Raw genomic sequence first — 10,108 nt, 5'->3', positions numbered from 1 at the left:
GGATATCATTGACAGTTCCGTTTCCATCGATCCCGGACAGCCGAAGGCCAAAACGTCGGCAACTCACAGAATGAGTGCGACCTACTCAGAATTTTCACTCAGTCAGCCAGTTCTGCATTGGTTGCCTCATTCTGTGTAGTTTTAACACATGCGCTGCATGGAGCTGGCTTAGCGTGGAGTGTTTGCTTGACTTTACGAGAAGAAGCAACCTTGCAATGAATCACGAGAATGAACAGCGTGTGGATAAATGAATCCTACGAGTGGAAAGGCTTCGCGAACCACTTATCGGTGTGTTCATTTTGCTTCTTCAGCGTTGCATCCGTTCGCTTTTTGCGATACTCTTCGTGACGCAAAAATGAAAAATGAATTTTGGCGAATGTTGGATCGCGAAGATGCGTCGATCATTGTTCACGAAGAAGATCCATCGCAACCCTGGCTGAACAAAAAGGTTGATACTCAAAACTGAAGAGGCAACAAAGCATCACGGAAGATGAACTAAACGCAAAAAGTACAGACAACAACCTTTCGGACATTCAGTTTCTCTCACTGGCCGACACTGATGTTTGTATGTATTCCACTCACTGATCGCGCTACCCTGGATTCTCAAATTTCTCAAACATTCAATACAAGCGCATGGAACAATGGCAGTCAAGAACTGTCAAAACGTATTAAAAATAATGAAAAACTTAAATTATTTGCAATTTGGAAACTGGATCAAAAAAGGAGTGATTATAAATCAAACGTAATGTGAATATATAACTTTTTGTGTAAGTTCGTCTTCCGTGGTGCTCCTGTGCTTCATAATTTCGTTTTTACTACCACTGAGAAAGAGCCATCTATTGCCTTTCCAGTTTTGAATATCGCCCTATTGTCAGCATTTTAGAACGATGTAAACACTCGTTCAATAATTACCGGAAAACTAAACATTACATATACTTTGCAATTGGATTGAATGGACAAATTGATGTGAAATTTGCGAAAAAGTTACACTTCTTCTCGGTGAGAATCGAACTCACAACTCCATGTTCTCTAGATAAGGTGCGTTACCCCTACGCCACGAGAAGACTCATGGACGCAGAAGTTAACCTGAATTCGATTTCAGCTCAATAACCTCGTGGTCTTCTTAAGGAAAGCGCACCTCTTTCGGAAGAATTAGATGCTCATCCAAACACAACGCTTTATATCTATATCCAATGGCAAGCCCGAGAGAACCATGATCATAATTAATTATACAAGTACTCGTTCAATGTTACCTAAAAAAAAAACACTTTCACAAGTTTTGAAAATATTCAAAACTTTTCAAAACTTAAATTTATATATTTACGAAATCATATGAAACCAACACTGATTTTGAAAACATAAAACTTGCATAAAATGTAATAGTGAACGAATTAATAAAGATTAATGATCAATTTTACCCGCATCACGGTATACTTCTTAACTTCCACAAATGAAACCTTTCCATTTTTAACTCAAACAAATTTCCCCGAGCACTCTCAGCTAATCAGATTGCCACTTTATACCACCGGATTAACAACCGGATCAGAACTCTCACCTTCCGGGTTCAACCGTTGTAAGTTAGACACAAGAACGACATCGATCCTTTTCCTTTGCCTCCCGAACGAACCCTTTCGGAAGCTGAAAATCCCGACGCTCACGGTGGAAGGAGTTAATTGAAACATTTAAATATATAATTATTGCTGCCGCCAGCCGGGATATTTCACAAAAGGCAACGAGAATATCCGCCGCCGCGAAAATTAGTCCCGGGAAATAATGGAAACGATAACCAGAAGATCAACTAGCTACGACGACAACGAAGACTATTCCAAACTCGGCAATAAAAACTTATTGGAAAAGTTTTATTCGGATTCTGCTACTCGCGGCGGTGGAGGTGGGGTGGGGGGACCAAGGAAGAAAGAGTTCGCCAGATTGATTGACTTAATCACCTCGTACTTCCTTCCGCGATGGGAATGATTTCATTATTCGGCGGCTGTGGCGGCAACGTCTTTGGAGTCTTATTCATTCAAGGATGGGAATTCCGTCAGCTGCCGGGGATTTGCAGCTTCCAAGACTTTCGAAGACAATTCCATTTGGAGTGAAAAGTTTGTTTGTACGATTAATAGCTTCCTTTGTTTTCCACTTTAATAATTTGACTAATTACCATTTATGCGATTCTATCTTGAGTTTTTTTTTTTAATCAGCTTCACTTTAGGGTTTCACTCTCAGCAACAATAAGTACTGGCTTTCTTTGGTTTACCTCTAGTTCGTTTTCTGTATTTTATGAGTTATGTGAGGGTTTCCTTTACACAAACTTTAATTTTAGGTGATTATTTGCCAGAAACATTTACGACTTTAATGCGAACATTTCGTTCGATGTTTTTTTTTTCAATTTGACAATTATGCAGTTGTTTTTTTTTTGTTACGGAAAGATGGCATAATAAACAAAGTTTTTTTTTCAATTAAGGTTATCCTAAAAAGAGAAAATAATCATATTCAACAAATCAACTCGAATAATTGTATGACCTAGAGTATTTACAGTTGAGAATGGACACGGAATAAAAAAAAATACTTTCAACCGCGCCTTTTGTTTACATTGATTCGAGATGTTTAACCTCAATTTATAGTACAATGAACGACTACCGATCGACAATCTTTCGCTACGCATACATCGACCTGCGTTGGCGTTCGCGTTCGTGAAAATTATCAGTCTTTGATTGAGTGAGAATTAAATGAAAAAACGATGATAATTTATTCGCAAGCAAATAGCGGAAAATGAAGTGTTAAACAAACCCTCGCCGCCCACCGACTCGGGCTTATCTAATTGAGTAAATTTGATTTATGCAACTGATTTCCACGTTTTTTGCGAGGAAAAAAGTGCATAAATTTATGGCACTCGCGTGGTTTGCAGGAAAACAAAAAATGTAACGCAGTAGGCAATGGCGAAATATGACACATTGATGCACGAACATGAACGAGGGGCTTCGCGATGCGTTTTTCTGCTTACGGGTTTTTGGCACATGGCTGCTTTGATAGTTTATATATTTTTGATGCAACAATAATGACAGCCGTATCCATCGAGCTAGGGATGAAAGCACGATTCAAAAATATTGCACATCGTTGTGATTTTTTGAGTAATTTGAGTACTTTTGCATCCCACTGCATTTTTCGCCATGTTAAGGGAAAAAATGCACAACAGATAGAAAAAAAGGAACAACGCAAATTTAACTAGCAGAACTGAGCGCCGCCTTCATGTGCGTAGGCGTCCCAAATGGTGATGGACCGCCGCCACCGAGTGACACCGGTAGATTACTGTTATTATTATGGTCGCCTCCGGCAGCCCGTTGTCCCGCAACCAACTGGGACATCAGCGAGTTCTGCGATTGACCTTGCTGCTGCTGTTGACCACCTGCCGTCGGTCCATGGCCTCCTATGCCGTTCTGAATCGGGTGTGGATGCCCTCCGGTACCGACGCCAGCCCCTTGTTGTTGTTGTGGACCTCCCGGTCCGATTTGACGTTTCAGCATCGGGTGGTTGGCCATCGAAGCAAACACCAATCGTTCCTCGTAGTCGTACTCGCAGAGGATTTTATTCTCGCATAGGTAGAACTTGTCGCCGACGCAGAACCTGCAACGGAATAGAAAAAAAAAACATTTATCGGTCAGAAAAAAATAACAGGATTTCTACTGAAAAGGGGAAACATTTCCGACACGAGACCGAATGTAGAAAAGTTCGACCACCATTGTTGCGCCATTGTTCTCAAATGGGTTCGATTTCTACGGTTTGCGTCGTTGCACTGCACAGTGGTGTCGCCTATGGGCCAAAAATCCAGAAATCTTTTTCACTACCATACCATTTCATGGATCAATTATAATCTCAAGGATGGAGAAACATAAACTTTATACACATTACACTGTTATGTGACATCTAGGAGTTAGTGTTGATTTCCTAGGTATGTATATGTTTAGAATGCAAAAAAATATATGATCATATGATGGCCAACTAATGAATTATATTTCTAATTTACAGGCACGGCCAACTATGATAATTTCAAATCAGGCTAGACCTACTGCATCTCCCCCTCTTAAAAGAAGTCGTAAGAAGTCTTGATTCACGTCCGGAAAATTCTCAACTTGGGTCAGATGGCACGGGCGCTAATACGGACTGGATTTCTTCTACTTCTTTAATCGGTGACACAGAACTTGTTTCCGACGCACCTTCGTCAAGACAATCAACCTCAAGTAAGGCCGGCATCGGGAGGCAAGCGAAACTGGTCTACACACTTAAATTATTTCACCGATCTCAGTAAAATTTTTCGCCGAGAACCCAACAGCTGAGAGCTCGGTAAATTTTAACTCCGAATCTCGGTACTTATTTTACCGAGATTTCGGCAATCCGAATTTTTTGCCGAGATCTCGGCGAACGTTACCGAGATTCGGTAAACGTTTACCGAGATCTCGGTAAAAGTTTTACCGAGAATCGTCAAATTATTACCGAGATATAAGCTGTTGGGTTCTCGGCGAAACCGTTTAAGTGTGTAGCGATTGCGAAAGAAAATTTCACTTCCTCTATCAAGATTCCATGGTAGTTGCTGCGTTGCTGACTCTGTCACGTCGGAATCGTAGCGAGGGCGCATTTGGTTGACATGCGAGCTCACCAGCTTCGGCCTCATGTTCGTGTCCAGTGACATGATATAGTGAACGGATAAACTTTTTGCTCGATGCGTCGACCTGGCACCCAAGATTTGGTATTTTGGGAAAGATGTTCAACATACACCAGGTCATCTTCTTTGAAGTAGCGCTTGACTGCTCCATGCCGTGGTTCTTGACTGCCGGAGCTACAGGATCAGGCTCCTTCAAAAGGTCCAACGTAGTCCAAGGAACGTCTTCTGCCGGAGACACCGACTGTGGTGTATATCGGTTTGGAGTTGAGCGGTACTCCGAAAGGAATGTCTGCAAGTGCTCTAGTGTAGGCAAGCCTGCCCCCTTAGTCGAGATCAGTCCCAGTTCCCAGTCCCAGTTCTTGACATCAGGATCTTCAATTTGCTTCACATGGGCCGGCCAACATTCTTGGAGAAAATTGTATTTGCCAATGTTTTCGCCAATGTTTTCGGGAAACCCGGAGTGTTGGCCAGTATTCATAAGTTCGTTTGCTAACTCTACACAAGCTTGTGGGTACACGGATGGCGAAAACCTTGGAATCAGAAAAGCGTTGGAGGCCGTGAAGAATCGCCTACTGTTTCCTGCTGCTGTTCCACATATCATCGCCACATTGGAGACTTTGTATGATAAGCCGGAACATCAAATCTGTACGAGCTGGTGATCAAGCGACCAGCCAATCTAAAATTGGACTGGGCGATGTTCAAGCTGCAAGCTCCAATTGCAATCTTGCGAACTTTCGCGCAGTTTATGTCGAGACTAGCGACAGCAGCGGCAGACGTTACCCTTCATATGGATTCAAGAACGACCCAGCGTTCAAAATCTGAGGAACCCAAGGAAATGGGGAGCTCGTAGTGGACTGAGGAGTGTTGTGGAAGACACACCGATGTCAGATGTTTCACAAAGACGGCCTCAGGTGCCTGGTATGTAAGAAACCGGGTCACAAGGTTATGGATTGTCAAGAGTCTCCGGATCTGTATCCGGTAGCATCTATCATGCTCTGAGTTTTCACATCTGTAACTGAAAGTCTCACCAGACTCATAAGAGATCCAGAGAGCCAACCGCCTACTGAAGAGTTCAACGAGGCGGATTGAACAGCGTTTCGAATCCAGCCTACTATGGAAGCTTGACCAGTCAGTTGGAGTTCCCTAGCTAGTTATCACATGGCCATCAAGCGACTATCCGGTTCCACCAGCAGCTCCCCACATCGGCGGCACGTGGGAAACGCTAGTGAGATCGATCAAGACAGCACTGGATGCGATGTACACTTCGAGGACTCCGAATGAGGAAACTCTCGCTTACTGACCTTTGTTCTTGTTGATCCTCTTTAGCGAGAGGCTATGACTCCGAAACACTGTTTATTGATGAGTTCGAGCGAAGTAACACAGCCAGCGCGGACATTGCAGGAAGCTAGGCAAGCATGAAGCAGCAGGTGGAAGCGAGGGTGGGTCATGGTTGACACATTCTAGCGTCGTTGAATTCGCGAGTATCTACCAACGATTGCTCGACGGACTTGGCGATTCGAGGACGTGAAATCAATAGAGGTGGTTTACTTAGTGATCGTCGGATCCGAAGGTACAAGGAATAGATAAACAAGAGGTCGGATACTTGAAGTCGAACCACTTGACGTAAGTGACGGAAGAGTACGGCAGGCAGCCGTGCAGACCTCTACGGGAGTAATTCGTTGGCCAGTCTCGAAGCTAGCTCGGCTAGATGTTGATGGTAACTTTAGCCTGTTGAGTTCCGGGCAAAGTTACGGGTCGGGGAGTGTTGCCGGCTGACTTTTAAGCTGAGGAAATACACCTAGTTTGAAATACAACGGTCGGAGTATCAAGTTCCTAACGTTAATCGTTTATACGTTGAGTTTTCCCATACACACTTAAATTATTTCACCGACCTCAGTAAAATTTTTCGCCGGGAACCCAACAGCTGAGAAATCGGTAATTTTTAACGCCGAATCTCGGTACTTATTTTACCGAGATTTCGGCAATCCGAATTTTTTGCCGAGATCTCGGCGAACGTTACCGAGATTCGGTTCTACCGAGAATCGTCAAATTATTACCGAGATATCAGCTGTTGGGCTCTCGGCGAAACCGTTTAAGTGTGTAGCACTGAAGAACGATAACGGATTATTGTTCAATTCTGAGATAAACAGATCACGTCGACTGTATTGATAAAAAAAGATTTCTAGATTAAAATAGTATCAGTTGCATTGAAACTTATAAACTACTGTGAGTTTAAAAACTTATACTACATTTTTCTTAAATACAGTCAACTCAATATTCGGTATCTCGATATTTTCCCTAACTCGATGGAATCCGCTACGATTTAACATACTTTGATTCCTCTGTAAGTCGATACCTCCCTAACTCGATGCGATCTGTTTGAGTTTCCCATGCAAGTTTTCCTCTCTAGCTCGATATTTTCATAAAACAGTTTCAAATATCCTCCAAATGTTAATAAATTCTATAATTCTGAATGTTACGATTATTTTTATACAGCCATTCCATAAAAAAACGATCTAGTGGGTCTCCGAATTTCGTGAAAATTTGCTATTTTGTTCCTTATCCAAAATAAGGATCCACGTGTTTTTAGATTTTTTGATTTGGGTAATCATTTCCAAAATAGGGTGACCAGTAAAATCCCGATAAAAAATAAAATAAAATAAATAAATAATAAGAAAAAAAATAATATTTAAAAAAATTATAACTTTTGAACCGCTTGACCGATTTTCAATTTTCTTGGACGAAATGAAAGCTAAAGATTTTGACTTTTGAAGAAAAATATAAAATTTCACAAAAATTGGTTTTAACATGAAAAAAAATTAAAAAAAATCCGTTTGAAAGCTTCGGGACCAAAGGGGCTATTGCTGTTCTCATTTTTTCTTAAAAGTTCAAAAAATTTTACGTTTACTGTCAAATTGTTGCCTTTTTGGTCCCGAAACCTTTAAAAACCGAAAAAACATGTTTTTTATATCCGAAATTTCTATTAATGACAACAAGTTTTTAAGTACTACATGTAGGAATCCCGTTGATAAGACCAGAAATTAAATAGGTTCCTTTAACAATTAAACCAAGATATAAACAAAACCTTGCTTAAATGTTTCATGAATTTCACCGACTCATAGGGTTTACATTTCGTTTGTGAGCAAGCAAAATTTTGAAGCCGTCTAATAGAATAGTAGTAATCACATTATTAAACATGTTGTACATTTTCAAGAAATTCATCTCTAACACGCTCTTTGTAATCCTAAATGCATGCGAACAGTTTGAAAACGTATTCATAATGTCTCTAAAAAACATTTGACTTTAATGTTCATACATACAGAGCATCGGAATTTATTTCTGATAATATTTTTCATCAGATATTGTCAGGGGATGAATTCTGAGAGAGTATCTCTTACTTATCGCTCTCTGTAATAATCATGATCCGCTACACTTCATGAGAGCATGTTCATCATCTTCTGCTACAGCTCTGATTATTTCAAGGGGATAACCGAGCATGAAAAAACCTTCTAAACAAGCTCCAAACCTGGGGGCACTATTGATGTAGGATGTTCGGAGATTGATCATCATGTCAGTAAAACACCTTGACCATTGGCAATAAGCGAGGAAAATGGGGTTTATCATCGCTTTCTCTTTGGAGCTCTCGTTCGCAGCTGCTGCTTGTCAAGCTTGTTATTGCGCATTTCTTTCACCACTGGACTATCGCACAAGTTTTTGCAAGTACGGGAACGCTATTAAAAGTGCACGATTGCATCAAATCGTGTCGGTGTCTTCAGCGGGGTTATTTATCGAAGTCCAAAGAATAGGGTAACGGTCGTATTTTGGACCCCCTAAGGAAGTGATTTCAGTTTGTTGTCCCAATTAATTAACTGCACAACGTAACCAAGTCAAAAAACATGGCAAAATGTAGAGATAAACTTACTCTACGAGATAAAATGCCCATACGATCATAAGGGATCCAAAAAACGTCGAAAAAAATTGAATTGCGAAGCACTGTTTTTCATTATTTTGGACACACCAATACATTTTGGACCCTCAAAGTATCCAGTTTTTTACGCTAGCTATAAAACTGCGGGGGGTGATTTGACTTTGGCATTTCTTGCTTATCGATTTTATGATTAAGTCTTAGTAGGCCATGCTTTTCAATTGTTGATTGAATTGTCAAAAATTTTCACTGGGTTTGTTCTACAGCTGTGTTTATTTTTTATTGCAATATTTATCTATTTTTACAAACTTTATTTTTTTCGTTTTAGGAATCGACACGAGGAAAGCGTGACCAAATATTAGAGCTGAATAATTTTGAAGATAGCATTTTATACATCGGTATTGGTTCAAATACTCTGACTCACACTGGCCCTTATGTGGTTGATAACTTTTCAAAATATTTACGGAGAAAGGGTGAATATTGTCTGTTTCATGGACAACAAAACGCGCCGCCAACATTCAAGCAGACCGACCAAATCGTCGCCAGCAAACAAATCAAAGGAGGTGATGTGCCGTTGTGTTGGTAAAACTGGTGAAACGTCAAATTCGCAGCTGCTTGTTGACTGGCGACGATTTTGGCGACGATTACAAATCATCGCGTCCGATAAGGTGCAAAATTTACAATATTAAAACTTGCATAAAAGATTTCAAACGTCTTCAAGTGGTAGTCTGAGATGTTCGAATATCGTCAAGTTCTGTGTCGTTCAAACATGTTGTTACATTTCATTAACCATTGCCGGGTAATTAATTTGCCTCAATTATCATTTACCGTTTTGTCTCAAATTCCGAACAGACTCATATTCCGAACACTTGGTTTTTGTATGGCGATTTGGTTGAAATGTTTCGCTGAAATATGTCACCGAATAACAAGGAAATGGCAGTCAATTGCAATTCAATTTTAACGTCTCCAATATAATTTTTACCACGGGAGTAGTGGTGCTTCTCTAGTTTGAGACCAGTAAAACAAGCTCAGATAAATTTATTTGCGAAATTATTTATTTGAATATGATTTAATCGTGCTGTTCGGAATTTGAATCAAGGTGTTCGGAATATGAGACAGAATAAACACAGTGTTCGGCATTTGAGTCAAAATGTTGTTCCTTACTTTTACGATAAAACAATACAAAAAATAATCAAATCAACATTATTATTGGTACACCCAACAGTTAACAGTTAGACTTTGCGAAGAAATTAAAATATACACAAATATCAGCCAATTAATGCCAATCAGATGCATTTGAAGTCACCGTTGTCCTTAAGTGTTCGGAATATGAGTCAAAACGGTATGTGGGACAGTATTTTTCTTGGATCCCGAAAAGATGACGCAGGAGGTATGGTAAAAATTGTACTCAGATGTACTTCTACGAATACAAAAATGATCAGAAAACATTCACTGAATGGTATTCAGGCCGAAATTTGGGCTGTTCTTCAAGCGAGAATATCCCCTGAACTCCATAAATTCAT

General features: G+C 40.4%; 1 protein-coding gene across 3 annotated transcripts in view; it reads right to left on the bottom strand.

Moving 5' to 3' along the window:
• Positions 1 to 2,156: 2,156 nt before the first annotated feature.
• The window catches only part of LOC5579020 (LIM domain transcription factor LMO4), an 85,061-nt gene continuing 77,109 nt past the window's right edge, over positions 2,157 to 10,108 (bottom strand). For all 3 annotated transcript variants that reach the window (XM_021857313.1, XM_021857327.1, XM_021857320.1), the window contains exon 4: positions 2,157 to 3,624. In XM_021857313.1, coding sequence (XP_021713005.1) covers positions 3,222 to 3,624 — 403 coding nt within the window. In that variant the 3' untranslated portion in view covers positions 2,157 to 3,221. The remainder of the gene's footprint in view (positions 3,625 to 10,108) is intronic.

This window comes from Aedes aegypti, chromosome 1, assembly GCF_002204515.2.
Source record: "Aedes aegypti strain LVP_AGWG chromosome 1, AaegL5.0 Primary Assembly, whole genome shotgun sequence".
NCBI lineage: Eukaryota > Metazoa > Arthropoda > Insecta > Diptera > Culicidae > Aedes > Aedes aegypti.
Note: the sequence above shows the minus strand (reverse complement) of the source record. Positions and strands in the feature narration are given on the sequence as shown.